We start from the raw sequence: 17,143 nt of genomic DNA on the forward strand, positions 1-17,143 counted from the left end.
TGCTTCAGTGTGTCAGAGGACATACAGGTCCAGTCTCTGTTTATCTGGGTGGGCACTGTCCTCTCTTTAGGACCTGAAACAGTCAATGTGTTACTAATACGTGATAACTGCTGACAAGCGTTGCATTATACATATCACAGGTCATATTATGAATGCTTGAGGTGCTGTATCACAAGTCAAGAGGACATTGTAGAGACTGTATAATTCAGAGATCTCACAGTGAAAACGGAGACAGGTGGGTCTGGCAACTAAATGGAACAGCCGCACACGTTGCTAATCTGTGACCTCATTGTCTCTATGGGGTAACTATGCTGAGGTACATTAGTGATGCTGGGGGGTGGCTTAAATAAATACAGGCTTAAATATACAAGGGTTCTCAATGGTCAACAGAGGAGAGGGAGCACACAGGTAGAGCTGGGAGTCTGTCTACTATATATCCATCCTGTGTATGCATATAAACTGTCCCCCAGAATAAAATCTGCCGTCTTGTAATTCCAAAGTAGAGAACAGGGGGATGTGGAGGATGGAGAGGGATTAAATAGTGTGTTACACTGGTTGCTGGGTGGTATTATCTTCTAGTGTCTGAAGAGAAGCCAAGGAAGAAGAAATTGCCATTTCTGTCAAAACAAGCAAATATGCTATATTTATTTCTGTTGATAACCGTGTGTGATGGAATGAATGTGTATTAGTTTGTTTATCTGTGTGTGTTGTTTGGATGTATCTGTTGACATAGGCATTGGAAGCTGATGTGTGTGTGTGTTTGCATGTTTAACCTACATGGGTTTAACCTCCGCCACCCTCTGCCTGTCTGGGCTGCTACGGCAGTGGCGACAGGACCACCTAGCTTGAGTGTGAGCGCATGGAGCCCCTACGCGGCACTGGAGCTGGGGAGTCTGGGAATGATTAATGGCCCAGTGAAATGACACGCTCCGCGCTCCACCGCTCAGTTACAGACCCCCCACCAGCTCCCCCACTGTGCTGCCACCCAACACAGCCAGTACTGGGACGTTACCACCCCCTGCCCACACACACACACGCACACACACACTTCCCTGTGCAATGGCATGGCTGGTTATCGCAATTACCCTATTACCTCAGCATTGTGAAACTCCCAGTAGAAGCCGAGCTAACGGCTCTTGGCTGATGCCATCCTCCCTGTTGTTATGTGGATAGAAACTCCCAGTAGAAGCCGAGCTAACGGCCCTTGGCTGATGCCATCCTCCCTGTTGTTATGTGGATAGAAACTCCCAGTAGAAGCCGAGCTAACGGCCCTTGGCTGATGCCATCCTCCCTGTTGTTATGTGGATACAGGACCTTTTAAACTAAAAGACAAAAACAACAAATGGCAACTAGCTCTATTATGGCTGAACGAAGGCTTGACTCATTAGAATCTGAGACAGTCAGCAGGAGGCTTTTCATTTTCACCATGTCGTTTGCATCAGAGCTAAGGAGTTTTTCAGCAACTGTTTGCTTTTACACCAACAAACTGGACCAACAAGTCGAAGTAAAAATGTTTGACTGATTGAAGATTTTGACTGATCCATACTGTTGAATGGTAGTGTTGTATCAACACTCAATTAATTTCAGCTGGAAAACGTGTCTTCAGATACAACAAGGCTTGTGTAGCGTCTAATTGAAAAACGTATCTCTGTTCAGTTCACATGTGCAGATTTCAGCGACTCTTCTCGTCCTCCTCATTAAAAACCTCTTCTCTCCAGAACGACTTCAGCGACCTCTTCTCGTCCTCCTCATTAAAAACCACTTCTCTCCAGAACGACTTCAGTGACCTCTTCTCGTCCTCCTCATTAAAAACCACTTCTCAGAACGACTTCAGTGATTCTTCTCGTCCTCCACATTAAAAACCACTTCTCTCCAGAACGACTTCAGCAACCTCTTCTCGTCCTCCTCATTAAAAAACACTTCCCAGAACGACTTCAGTGACTCTTCTCGTCCTCCTCATTAAAAAACACTTCTCTCGAGAACGACTTCAGAAAGCTCTTCTCGTCCTCCTCATTAAAAAACACTTCTCAGAACGACTTCAGTGACTCTTCTCGTCCTCCTCATTAAAAACCACTTCTCAGAATGACTTCTCTCCAGAACATTGTAAAACAAACAAACAGCAGACCCAATCACCGCCGTGATAAGGAAATGGAGTTGTTCCCACTTTTATTTATTTGTCCAAATAACTTCTGCTTGGGCCTCTCCAAGGGTCTTCAGTACTTTTAAATTGATTTCAGTCACCCCCTACACAACATGTCTTTCTCCCATACCCCAGTGACCAATTCCTTTCTCTGAATAAGGAACCACTTAGTGGATTTAGGGGGAAATCCAGGGGGATAAATAACAGTAGGATATAATCAGTAGGTCTTGAGGACAATGGCTACCAGACCCCCCTCCTTCCCCACAGAACTGTAAATATCCCAGGGTTCCATCTGCTGCAAGAAGTAAAAACCTGGGGATTCATCAATCACATTCCTCCTCCTCCTCCTGCTGCCGTGCTGTGTGGAGCAGATCTCTGTTCTGTTGGCTCCTGGAGCATGGAACCCTGCACAGGCAGAGGATTACGCAGCCTTTCATACGTCTTCCAGTCCTGGAGAAGAAAGATGAAAACCAGGGAGGCTGTCATATACTCTGGCCAGGGAACCAGCACTTGCCTGGAGTCATGGTCACTCCACACACCCCAAACCCTCAGGCATTACTTCCTCCCACTCCTGCTGGTCCAAACCCACAGGCAGAGATTTTTTTTAAAAACATTTTACCTTTATTTAACCAGGCAAGTCAGTTAAGAACACATTCTTATTTTCAATGACGGCCTAGGAACAGTGGGTTAACTGCCTGTTCAGGGGCAGAACGACAGATTTGTACCTTGTCAGCTCGGGGGTTTGAACTCGCAACCTTCCGGTTACTAGTCCAATGCTCTAACCACTAGGCTACCCTCCTCCCTGCCATGCGGATGTCTTGGGCGATGAACACTGAGTGTACACGTGTGCGTGTTTGTGTGTGCATATAATGTGTGTGCATGGGGTTGGTGAGATGATGGGGATCCTTGGCCTTCTTTTCACAACCCTTTTCTTTATGCAATATGGTTTATTTTCCAAGATACTGAGCTTCGTTTCTTCAGGATTGTGAGTTTGAGATATGGTATCTGGTTTCCTCACAGACGGGTGGGAAATGGAATGAGCTAAGAGGCCCAATAACAAACAGAGACCAAAGCCCAAGTTAGATTACGCTGTGATGTAACAATGGCAGAGTCTGGGCTCTGTAACACAATGTTTTAAACTTCAAGAGTGACATTTCCTCAACACGTATCAAACCCAAAATGGTGGACTTGACCCATCCCATCAACAGATGGAAATGATTCAAAGAAGACGCAATCATTTCAATGAGCTTATAGGTCACAGCAACTTCCAGGCCACAACCTCAGTGTCCATGTTTAAATCACAATGAAAACAGTAAATTAAACAGTGGCCAGTAGCTTCAGAAGGGTTTCCACTCCGTATCTCAGGGAATTGCATAAATTACAGTAAACCCTTAAAGTTAACATGTCGTATACACACTGCATTCCATTTTAAATTACCCCCCAAAAGATCATTAACAAGCCCTGGTTGACTTTCAAGCTTATTTTACTGTTTCATTCTAGGTTTGGCTTCTCACCGAAGAGTAGTTTCTTTAATGACTCTAAGTTTGTCTTGTTCTCCAATCACTCACAACTGACAGACAAATCAACATAACAAGCCTGTAGCATATAGTGTTACAATGAAAGACATATTGGAACTGTCTGATCTGAATAAGTCATTGTGAAAAGCCAGACAGTTCTGTGATATCTTATCTGGAGACAAGTTGATAATTCTGACCTAAGTGAAAGTGACAGAAATGACAGACATCAATGTGATGTAAGTCTATGTAAAATGTATAGGATTAAACTGTATCTGACAGTGATTGGAACCAGACGGTTAAAACGTACAGGTTAGATTGGTGTATTTTCTATCTGGCTCAGGACGTAGTTACTGTAGGTTCATTGGGTTCCCTAAGATAACAAAACGCTGGCGTGCAGAAGGAGGAACCCTGCCTTTTCCTCTCCAGCCCAATTCCATCTCCTGAAAGCCACCTAGCAACCAGAACAAACTTTGGGACTTTGGTGAAATTAGTATGAAATAACACAACTCACATTGACTTCTCAGTGTTTCCACGAAAACAATCATTAACAATTATTCCATAACATTTTCTTTTCTCTTGCCAGAATGGAACTGCTCAGTCCCTTTTCCCAAGGACATCTGGGAAAAGGGCTCAAACATTTCCTCATTTACCTCACATTATGAGCTTTCCACCTGTTTTGATTAATAGAGAAAGTTTAACAAGCCACGAAAAGGAAAGCCTCCAACAACACTGGGATAAGGACCTTTAATGATCCTCTGATTATTGAGAAATAAAATGGCTGGCCTGACACATTCGAAAACATAAAACATATTTGAGAGAGATTTTAACATAACATAACCAGTTTGCGTGGTTATAAATGAGCCCATGGAGAAAAGGGGAGAAAAGCCCAATAAACATGTCAGGGTTGCGATGGATCATCGTTTATGTTTTACAGCACAACGGATTTCTGCTCGCTCTCTCTCCACCATGGGGATAGACAAATAAATCAGAAATTCAGTTGTTGATAAGATGATTGCACCACCTATATTTTATCTAACCAGGCAAGTCAGTTAAGAACAAATTATAATTTACAATGACGGCCTACCCAAGCCAAACCCTAACCCGGACGATGCTGGGCCAATTGTGCACTGCCCTATGGGACTCCCAATCACGGCCAGTTGCGATACAGCCTGGAATCAAACCAGGGTTTGTAGTGACACCTCTAGCACTGAGATGCAGTGTCGTAGACCACTGTGCCATCACTGAGATATATTTCATTCTGGCGTATTTCCTCACCGGTGCTGTACAGTACATACGCTAAAGCGGAAATGCCCCCCAGATGACCCGTCCAACCGACCCCCCCCCCCCCCATATACTCTTGTTTATTTTCTCCCACCGCCCAGCAGCTCATGACACCACAGGATGCTCTGCCACTAGCACGTCAGCCTGATACTTTAATTGGAAATGTTATAGTCCAATGTTTTCCCACATTGACCGCCCAGGCAGCAGCGGAGTTCACATAAGTCACAATTACCCTTAGTGCGGTTGCTAACATCTAATGCACACGCTAAGTCTTAGCGACCTTTATCACCTCCCTGGAGGTGATGAGGACTCCTGACTGTGGGGACCTGGAGTGTTTAAATAGAGCGTGACTCATTCAGACCAGAGGCCATGAGAACAGATCTGTGGATTGGGAGAGTAGCAGTTTGATTGGGCTCTGTTTGATAGCGAGATCATTTCCACTGAGGTGTTCTCCTGCCTGCTCTCGTCCTGTTCCCAGCCCTGTGCAGGCAGGATAAATGGACTGAGATATGTTGCTCATTATACGTATATTATTATTCACAAGATATGGTGTATTATCATTGGCATCACAACTAATTGTTGAGGGGAGGGAGCAGAGCTCTCTGGTAGTTAAGGGTTGTGATACAGAGCAGTCTCTGTGGGTTCATGTACAGGTGATGTGTGGTTCCACTTGAGCTATTCTAAAAGAACAAGGCGGCATACTATACAGTAGCCATGCCTTTTTAACACATGCAAAGAAATACTTGGGAAAGATGGCTAACACAAACATTGTCATTGAGATCCACAATGTTTTTTGAGAGGCTTCTAATGAACTCTCAGACAACATGGATCCAACCCCAACTTCTCCATGGTTATGATATTTTGTATGCAGTAGACTGGCATCGTTTAGGCCAATTAACAACTGGTTTTGACAGTGGCACCAGTCACCAACCATCACACTGGATACATTAGCATTCGCTAATGTTACATTATATTAGCTAATGTTATGCTCAGAACAGGAGAACCACGGTTTAATTCTGCCTTCGTTCTTAGAGCACGGCTTGGCCTGACATTGGGTGGCTGTTTTTGTTGAGACGCCACGTGCCCGGTCGCCAGGCAACCACTCTGTTTTACGAGGAGTTACTCACACAAAAGCAGGGGAGGCCTGATTGCTCAGCTAATTGATCTCCGCCAGAGATCACAGAGCTGCGCTCGTAAAAAGAGAGCACTCCCCATGACATCACTGCGTAGCGAGGCGGAGGGGAGATGCCTTCCCAAACTGCCTCTGTGTGAGAGAGAGCCCACAGGGAGAGAGGGGTAGGGTGTCCCACTGAGATGGGGAGCAGGGAGAGAACACACACACTGCTATTAAACCTGCGTTAGTAGTGGGAAATGGGAGCCCATTAGGGAGGCTTTCTCGTTACTAAACACGGCCACAGGGGTTGGTGGTGTAAAGTAGATCCTATTAGTCCTCAGGCACACAGTGCTGCTCAACATACTTCACTTCTGACATTTTGCTACCAGGCCAAAGGGCCTTTATAAAGGATTTTTGTTGTAACATAGAAATTGGGGCCACTTGAGCTAGGACACATAGGACAAGTGTTTTTCAGACTTTCAGTAAAACACAATGTACAGTCATTTAGAGTGCAAGTTCTCATTATGGTACACTCTCATAGTCAGGGTCTGTCATGGTGTTATAAAACATTTGTGTTGTACTATACCTCAAAGTATAGGCAGTCTGATTCAAGTTTGATTGTAGCTTGTCATGACCGTGTAGTGGCTACTGAAGTTTACGTTTACCTTCAGTAGCAGGTCTTTAACATTCTTCGCATTGTATTCTCTTGGCAAGAGTGATAGCTTAAAGCTGGAAGGTTATCCTTGGGAGTTTTCCCTATAAGCTTACACTCTGACTTGGTTTAAGGCAAGTAGTTACTGATAAAATCAGCATTTACCTCTGAAGACTAAAAAGGGCTAAGCGTATTGACCCCTGCATTGTCTTTTGACATAAGAGGATGCTTCCGTCCTTGGGTTGAATGGAAAAGCATCAGAATCAAAACCACCATTTCATAACACAAAAATCCAATACATTAGCATGGCTTATCTCTTCCATCTTCCATCTCAGGGCACAAAGTGCACTCTTGTGTGGTTTGGCAGGTCTTCAAAGGTTAAAGGTGAACTGAGTGATTGATCATCATGTCTCACTTTATGTTGTCATGGTAACCACGCACAAGCTCATCTGCTTCCATCATCTCTACCCTTTAAGCCAACCATGTCGAAGTGTGAAAAATAACTGTGTTGGTCAATATGCAGTATTTCCAGGAACTGACCATTAACTGTCACTGTGGCAGACCCTCTTGTCCAGTTCTTCCATGTTCTTCATGGATGACCAATATTTCCATCAATGCCTGTGTGCATTCCTTCTAAAAGAGAGAGCAACTGAATGCCGAGTGTCAGTGGTATGGTGTGAGGGGCCACTAAGGGGGACAATGCAGATGTTGGACCTTCCAGCGTAGAGAGGTCAGAGTTTCCATTCAGTTCCTATAGCTGAGGAAGGAACTGAGACAGGTGCTGCTTCCACTGCAGATGAACCCCAGCCCCAGGGTTGTTCATCACTGCATCCTGTTTAAACCTCCTCCCTCACCGCCTCCAATGTGTGTCTCAATAAAAACAAATCACACATGCTAAAAGTCCTCGTGTTGAAACAGTTGTCTGTCTCAACCTGTCAGCTCTGCTCAGACGGAGTCTTTATACGCTCTTTATCTGCACTCTCGCTTGTTTATTTATTTGTTAGCATTACGTTGAGGTGACGGGTTGCTATGGAAGAACATCAGGGCCGTTGGCTGAATCAGTCCTCCCAATATGAGACGTTTCACCCCAGCTTTTCACCCCAGCTCAAGTCATCAAAAGCATTCCGGAAACTCGTAAAATGATTCATCATCTGGATAGCTCATTCCAAAAGGCCTTTGTTGTTTTTTCTCCCTCTTCAAAATAGCAGCTGCTCCAGCAATGTGCAATCGAAATATTTATTGTAGGAAAATGTTGAGTATGTCTGGGGCATGAAGCTAAGAGCATAAGGGTGACTGATCTAACGGGAGTGCCCCACAGAAGACGTTCAGGGGCGTTTGTATCATTAAAGTCATGCAGTATGTATCAACAGACCAAATGCACAGTTGGATCTTAATTCTGTTACAAATCCCTTGGCCCAAAGAAATGGAGGCATATTACCAATAGTGTTTCGAGGCATGTCTGCTGATTTTTGGCACCAAAATTTATAATATATGCGTTTCTCTATTAAACCAGATATTTATGACAATGATGTATTAGAACTTCATAAGAGTAATGTAGGAGTGATTTTCAGTCGGTTGTGATGGCAACATATTGTATCATCCACTTAAAGCTATTGCTATAATTCTTAATGAGCCAAACAGTGACTTCCATGTCCCTCACATTGATGCCGATATTCTGTAATACCATAGGTTCTCATCCTTAATAAAACATAACCATTGATTCATTATGCTTTCATAAGTCAGGCATGCTATTAGTCACTTGTCATTTTTATTGATTTAGTTAAATAGTTACTTGACTTAACTATGACTTCATATATTACAGTTCCATTGCGATTTGGATATTTTGGGGGGAATGAGTGGGAACACTTTGATTTCATAAGTGCTTTATGAATGTTAATGAATACTTGTGACTCATTTTCTGAAGCTTCACCCAGACACCAGGCAGGTGTTATGCAAGTATTATGCAGGTATCATGTAGGCTCTGTAACAAGCACTTTGAATGAAATAACTCAAACTAAAACGGTTTATTGTTGTAACTTCACATGATGCCAGGATTTGTTTTACCAGCACATTGGAACACATGCTGTTTAACAAACTGCATAGCTCATAAAAGGTCCCATAAACATGTGCAAAGTATACACCTATTCTAATTGGGAAATCACTAGGTTCCTGAGGGCATGGCCAAACAAGACTTCAATAAACAAGACTTCAATCTCTGAGTCTGTTAGGCCTTATGCACAGCCCCTGCACCGGGAGGCGTACAGTAACCAATGTTGTAGACTCTCACAGTTAGACCTGATGCACAGCCACCGCACCGGGAGGCTTACAGTAACCAATGTGGTAGACTCTCATAGTTAGACCTGATGCACAGCCCTGCACCAGGAGGTTTACAGTAAGCAATGTGGTAGACTCTCACAGTTAGACCTGATGCACAGCCCCTGCACCGGGAGGTTTACAGTAAGCAATGTGGTAGACTCTCACAGTTAGACCTGATGCACAGCCCCTGCACCGGGAGGTTTACAGTAAGCAATGTGGTAGACTCTCACAGTTAGACCTGATGCACAGCCCCTGCACCGGGAGGTTTACAGTAAGCAATGTGGTAGACTCTCACAGTTAGACCTGATGCACAGCCCCTGCACCGGGAGGTTTACAGTAAGCAATGTGGTAGACTCTCACAGTTAGACCTGATGCACAGCCCCTGCACCGGGAGGTTTACAGTAAGCAATGTGGTAGACTCTCACAGTTAGACCTGATGCACAGCCCCTGCACCGGGAGGCGTATAGGGTATATACGTGTGGTATAGGAGGTATAGGTATAGGAGGAAAACAAACCCGGCGCTCAGAAATATCAACCTATTAAAATCAAGTGTGTCATGGAAATACTGCATTCCTGGATAAAAGAAACACCTATGTGAGAATGCTGTTCATTGACTACAGCTCAGCGTTCAACACCATTGTGCCCACAAAGCTCATCACTAAGCTAAGGACCCAGGGACTAAACACCTCCCTCTGCAACTGGATCCTGGACTTCCTGACAGGCCGGTAAGGATAGGCAACAACTCGTCTGCCGCGCTTATCCTCAACCCTGGGCCCCCTCAGGGGTGTGTACTTAGTCCCCTCCTGTACTCCCTGTTCACCCAAGACTGCATGGCCAAACAGGACATCACTGGGGCCAAGCTTCTTGCCATCCAGGACCTGTATAATTAGCGGTGTCAGAGGAAAGCCCATAAAATTGTCAGAAACTCCAGTCACCCAAGTCATAGACTGTTTTCTCTGCTACCACACGGCAAGCGGTACCGGAGCGCCAAGTCTAGGACCAAAAGGCTCCTTAATAGCTTCTACCTCCAAGCCATAAGACTGCTGAACAATTAACCAAATGGCCACCGGACTATTTACAATGACCCCCCCCCCCCCCCCCCCCCCCGCCATTTATTTTTACACTGCTGCTACTCGCTGTTTATTATCTAAGCATAGTCACTTCACCCCTACCTACATGTACAAATTACCTCAACTAACCTGTACCCCCGCACACTGACTCGGTACCAGAGCCCCCTGTTATTGTTATTTTATTGTGTTTATTTGTATTATATTTTACTTTAGATTATTTGTTAAATATTTTCTTAACTCTTTCTTGAACTGCACTGTTGGTTAAGGGCTTGTAAGTAAGCATTTCACGGTAAGGTCTACACTTGTTGTTTTCGGAGCATGTGACTAATAAAGTTTGATTTGATTTAGATACCTCGGAGAGAATGTGACAAGTATATTAATCTCCTAAGGGCACTGATGTTGTGTTTTTCTCAGATCACTGACAGGGTGAGGATGAGAGGCTTGTTTGGCTTGGCACACAGCATCCTCTCATAATATGGGCCACTATCATTATGGGCCTTCACTGACTGAGGGACTAATTGATCCCGGATAAACAATAATTCACTGGAATTCCTTTCCTCTTCATCCTTGAACAAGCGCAGCATTCCTCTCAATACAAATCACCCAACTCCTCTGTCTGCGGCCTAGGAACACAGGCAGCCGTGTACACAGAGTGTTTGGTTAACATCAGACACCTGGTGACAGGTAGGTTATGTGTATCTGTGGCAGGGAGGTGCTGAGTCCCTGCAACAATCCAGAACCTGCTATCAATACAGGGCATGTATGGCCATGAGATTCTCTCACAGAACACAGAATATTAATCCACCTACAGCGAGCTGTTGGATGACTCATCATGTCAGCGTCTCACACCTACCATGTCCTTCACTATGCAGTATTACAACACTTGAAAATAAATAGATTGAAATGGTGTACCTCTAAGTATGTTCGACAGTGCTTCGAATAACAACAAAAAGGCCCTACGTGTAGGCTACACTGCCAGGTAGGTAGCCACTGTTACGATCTCTATTATTGATGTGAAACTACAGAAATCACATTTCCTCCCGTAATTGGACAAAATTTAAGCTCTTATTGAACACATATTGAAAACTAGGGAGATTTTGTTTGTTTCTTCACTTGTTGTTTTGTTGTCAGGCTTCCCAGTTGTAAACACAACAGTGTGTGTGATAGATGCTGTGAGGGATATTTTGGGCCAGCTGGTCTAAATATAGCTTATCAGTACTTGAGGCCTTGGCACTGAGGGACAATTAGAGGAGTGATTGGAGAGCCGGCCAGGGAAGTGTGTATGAGATAGCACAGCGCTCATTAGGAGAGGCTGGGGAAAGCCAAGGAGATAACGCTTATTAATCACATGATGCAGACATTCTCTCACACACACATAGACACCACACACAGTGGGTCACACACAGGCTGAAGCAGTATTTTATACACACAGACCTCACAAAGACGTGCTGCTTGTCAAAGTAATAGGAGATTTGGCCTATATTGCATGCAGAATGCATGTGCCCAGATACTTACCTGGTATTTCTTATCTCTCAACTTTCATCTGGCTCACTGTGAAGATTAAAGTTACAGTACCAGCATACAGGTAACTGACAAAATAAAGGAAACACCTGAGTAAATGAGGGATACAAAGTATATTGAAAGCAGGTGCTTCCACACAGGTGTGGTTCCTGAGTTTATTAAGCAATTAACATCTCTTAATGTCCCATGCTCATGTATAAAAACGCCCACTTACCCATTATTTTGGTTACCATGGCTAGAAGAAGAAATCTCAGTGACTTTAAAATAGGGGTCTCAAAGGAGCATAGGGGGTTTAAAGGGTGTGTGTGTGTGTGTGTGTGTGTGTGTGTGTGTATGTGTATGTGTATGTGTATGTGTGTGTGTGTGTGTGTGTGTGTGTGTGTGTGTGTGTGTGTGTGTGTGTGTGTGTGTGTGTGTGTGTGTGTGTGTGTGTGTGTGTGTCTCAGTCACCAGACCTCAACCCAATTGAACACTTATGGGCAATTCTGGAGTGGTGCCTGAGATGCGTTTTCCACCACCGTCAACAAAACACCAAAGGATGGAATTTCTGGTGGAAGAATAATGTAGCATCCCTCCAATAGAGTTCCAGACACTTGTAGAATATCTATCTGTTCTCAATGCCCATGACACTTTATGTTGGTGTTTCCTTTATTTGGGCATTTATCTGTAGGATGTTTTCCTCTGGTAAGAAAACTAAGAGCATTCCATTCCATTTCCCATTCATAAAAAATCCCATTACATTTGTACTCACACGTCCACCCAAAGTGTAGATAACTTATGGGATAAGAAGGCGGTAAAGAGCAAGGGAGGGAGGGGGGGGGCGCTTCAAAGCTCCGGGGGTCTGGTGTGCCCTGAGTGTGCTGATCGGCCCTGGGGTTTGAGGTGTGATAAGCCCATGACATCTGCCAAACACCTCGGTTTGTGTGTGACTGTGTGTGTTTAAGCCCCAATTTAGAGGAAGCAGCTCTGAATCCCACCCACCTGGCAACCCTGGTCCCCAATGGCAGGTGTGAGTTGGTTGGTACGTGATTGGGAGTGCTGATGAACGTGTAGCATATGTGCCCTTATCACTCAGATCTTGTGGCTATAACCGTAAGGCAGGGTGCACTGATGGAGAGATTATCCACAAATAAGAAACTATGCGGGCTTCTCCTCCTCCAGCTCTTTCACAGCAGTATGTGCCTGGATGAGACTAAAACAGAAAAGCTCAAATGCAAGCCAAAAAATTGAAGTTCTTTCACATTGCTTTGGAAGAGAATATCACTAGAGCAGAGGTGGAAAGTCCACCCTGGCTCTAACGCACAGAGAGAACTGAAGAATGAATCACCCGATTTAATTGGGAAGTTATCCTTCATAATGTTATGACAATAAAACAACTAAGAGAGTTAGTGAAGGCTGCGAGATCTGTGGGAAAGGAAATCTCTCCTGACATCACTAGGGGTCAGAGGTCAAATCTATAAGCAGGTGGAGGGGAAAGGAGTCGGACTACACCATTTACTCTTAGAAACTGGATCGCTCATGGCCTGGCCAATCCATCTGTTTTCATAACTCATTGTCTCCAAATGACATGTCTGACCAGAGGACTTTGACCCACTGATGTCATTAAAGTAACAGTAACTTTCTCAGGGTCTCCATACACTACAGTTCACTGGCTGTTATTTGGTTCCCCTCCACTAGACTTTTGGAAATTGGAAAGTAGCGTGGTCAACACCCTACTGTGATATACTGTACATGTGAATGAAATTGCTGAGTTCATCAGTTTTCAGTTCCAGCTTATGAAGCACTGGACTAGCTGAACTACAAGGTTGCATGGTGGGAGTTTTTTTTGTGTTGAGTGTTATTCACCCCCTCGCCTTCTCGCCATCTTTCTGCAGCCTGCCACTGTAACCTGCACGCCCGGCGCTGTCGTTTCAACATGGAGCTGTACAAGCTGTCTGGGCGGAGGAGCGGCGGAGTCTGTCTCAACTGCCGCCACAACACTGCCGGACGCCACTGCCACTACTGTAAGGAGGGCTTCTTCCGGGACATGTCCAAGGCCATCTCCCACAGGAGGGCCTGCAAAGGTACAGTTCCTGGGCTGGGTGTCTGCTGGGTGGGCTACTCAAAATGGCAGCATGACACCCAAACCTCACGCTATTTGATATTCTGCTTCGGTTTTGGACTTTCTTGACGTATGTTGTTGGAGAACAAGTTGAATTGTTCTGCCATGATATCTAGAATTTCAACAAATTATCAGCAGGAAACAAGTCTTCCAACTATCTTTTGATAACTTTATTGCGTAGCACTTTCCACTACTTCACTACTATTTATTATTATGTGAGACAGGTGAAAGATAGTTGTAAAGACAAAAGCTCCCACCTTGCCAGTGTGAGTGTTGCTGACCTGTGTGATTCTGGTATTTGGAGTCTAGTGGGAATTCCATGACAACACAAGCAAAACAAACTGAGTGATGTGTGAGCTGATCCGCTGTACAGTTGAGTGGAAACAGATCTCGCTATCATCCACCATCTCCACACACACACACACACACACACACACACACACACACACACACACACACACACACACACACACACACACACACACACACACACACACACACACACACACACACACACACACACACACACACACACACACACACACACACTCACAGGTGTGAGCACATAAGTCAGGTTTGAGTCCATGCTGTTCAGGATTAGTGTGTGAGGAGAGAAAAGCTTCACTCCCTCTGTCTCCCTGCACCGTGGGGAGAGGAGAGAAGCCAGGCTCTGAGGCACTGAGCAAACAAGCACCTGTCACTCACACAAACTTACACGCGCACGCACGCACACACACACACACACACACACACATACGTGCACGCACACACAGACACACATGCAATCACACAAACACCAGCACAAGATGAAGCAGGTTTGAGTGAGTGGATTAATAAAAAGCATATTTTGCGCATTTACCTCAAATGCTTTAACTTCTACCTCTGTTTCTTGTCCAAGTCATAAGTTATCTCTCTCAAATAGAGGTTACAGGTTACAGTAATAACAGCATTTCTGTGGACAGAGCCTTTGAAACAATGTAGTTGAAGTACCTTTATCACTAAAGCAGGGGAGGATCCCAACACTCGGTCCCTAGTGACCACATTTTATTAGACTTTATTTGCTTAACTTGGAGAGCTATAATGAATCGCCCTACATTTCTGTGAATTGTAACGGGGGAGGTGGAGAACAAAAAGATGAGTGGCTAACAATAGAAGTGAGGTCTGCCATGGAATTCAGGAGTGCAGGAGTTGATTCAAACAGTCTCTTTGAACAAGCCAAACATTTCAAATCAGCATCAGATCCACCAACATCCCACATTACCCTGAACTGGAGGACTTCTAGTCTTTCCAAAGAGATATAATACAACAATATCCTACACTCAAAAAAATAGTTACTCGGCTGTCCCGATAGGAGAACGCTTTTTGGTTAAAGGTAGAACCCTCTGCAGAAAGGGTTCTCCTATGGTAACAGCCGAAAAATAGTTTCATGTTCTAGATACAGTAGCACCTTTTTTTCTAAGAGTGTAATATCCTCCTTGTATGAAAGACAGAATATTGTTTCAAGTCGTTTGTTTTCCAGTCCGATTACAACATCTCAATGTGCTGTATTACACTGAGACCCAGCTTGCGCTTCAGTGACAAGTGAGTGACTCTGTGCAGACCCGCATATTGTGGTCTCCAACCACAGCCGTGGCTGCATTCCTATTGGCTCAGAATGGGTTCTCAGAGTACCTATTCTCCAGTGCCCTTCAGCCTGGTACACCACTAGCTAATTAGTCACAGGAACTGCAACATATTACATTTCCTACTGCAGACCACAAGGGACCTCCACTCTTAACTCATACTGACTATTCCATCATATATAAAAGTCAGCCACCGACCCAGTCAGAGTTCACACCTAATTGGAGTTCAGGGCAAATGTAGTTCATGTTGTGCTGTTGTTCTTAACACATTTCATGGATCTTTTGCACTTCTTGAAAGTGACTAATGGTTGGGAGCATCATTGTTTCACTGCACGCTGCCAGTCCAAACATTTTTACAGTCTATATTTGGGATGCAGTCAGGGGCGGGCAGAGGAGGAAGCTATGGGCAGGTTAGTGTTACAGAGTTTCTCTCCTTCCCTAATGCGCTAACCACATACAGCAACCTGTCTTAGGCTTTCTAGAGGGCTGTATCAGTAACCTGAAGGCTTCCAGCTCTGCCCCAACTTTTACTCTGTTCCATACTCTGGGATCAAACCCAAACAGCCTGATTGCTGCGCTCTCCTCAGGTGACAAACTCAGCGCTTTGTGACATCAGTTAGGGCCCATGGTATTTATTGTTCAACTCAGCCAAACATCTCGCTCTGCTGTTTTTTGGACAGGAAACACAATGCTGTGCCAACACAGCCAGGAGGAAGTCTGCTTTCATTCTCCAACCTGAACCCCCAAAATGGAGGATCACCACTCTCTGAAAGGTGGCGGTTACAGAATAGACCCCTCCGCCTTATAAGCCGAAACACCGGCGTCTGCAGTGGCAGTGTGGAATGCCTCATGTTTTATTTCCCAGATTAACGACTTCATCCCTCATCAAGCGCAGTGTAAACACGGCTCTCAGAGCACAGCGCGGCCCCCGGCGGCCCCCGGCGGCCCCCAGCTCTAGCGGTTTGTTTTATTCCCAGTCCTCTCGTCCGCTCCGCCATATAAGCCTTTCACCAGGCCCAGGGAGCCCACAGCAGTGGAGCAGCCACACGGTCCACTGAATTACACTCCCCCTCAACCTCTCAGCAACTCTTTACCTCCACACCGCAGGGAAATTAATTAATGTTTCCAGTGAGTTCCCAGTGTAGCACTCAGAACATTAAGAGCACAATGCAGTGGTTTGAGCTCAGAGGAAGAGGACTAGATGGTGGCGGATGGATTGAGTGGAGACGCAGTGGTGCATCTCTATTGTGATGTGTGGTTAGTGTTATTTTAGAGTTATTTTAATGTGGCTTTCAAGTACAATCCCTTATAACCCCTTAAGAAAGAGACACACATCTTTAGAATACACATGGATGTTACCCACATGCCATTGGGAGGGACAAGAGTGACCTCATATTTTATTTTACATTTTTTGGTCCCACCCTGCATTAAAAAGTCATTTGTAAAGGCTATAGAAGATAATGCCCATTAAATCAACAGAAAGCAAGATCAAGCCTACAGTTTCAGTCCATATACCGTACAGTTTAGAATCCTGTTTCTAAATTAATGGGACTATTTACTGTATTCCTGACGTAAGAACCACAATAACATTATGGCTGGTAAAGATGGGGGACTTTATTAGAAACATGACTTTTCATTCATACCCTTCTTGTTTTTTAGTTTTTTTTGGACAGGATTATTTTATGCTGATTTTATTATACCTCAATAAAATGTGTCAAACAAACTTGGCAACATGTACTTATACTGCAAATTGAGTAGAAAGAGGACAGAAAAGTTTTCGTTTTTTTATTTAACAAGTGACTTCTAATA

General features: G+C 44.5%; 1 protein-coding gene across 1 annotated transcript in view; it reads left to right on the top strand.

Moving 5' to 3' along the window:
• LOC109887580 (netrin-1) overlaps window positions 1–17,143 on the top strand; it is a 41,336-nt gene that overhangs the window by 10,241 nt on the left and 13,952 nt on the right. The window contains exon 3 of the mRNA XM_031827740.1: window positions 13,486–13,674. Coding sequence (XP_031683600.1) covers window positions 13,486–13,674 — 189 coding nt within the window. The remainder of the gene's footprint in view (window positions 1–13,485; window positions 13,675–17,143) is intronic.

This window comes from Oncorhynchus kisutch, linkage group LG6, assembly GCF_002021735.2.
Source record: "Oncorhynchus kisutch isolate 150728-3 linkage group LG6, Okis_V2, whole genome shotgun sequence".
Lineage (NCBI taxonomy): Eukaryota > Metazoa > Chordata > Actinopteri > Salmoniformes > Salmonidae > Oncorhynchus > Oncorhynchus kisutch.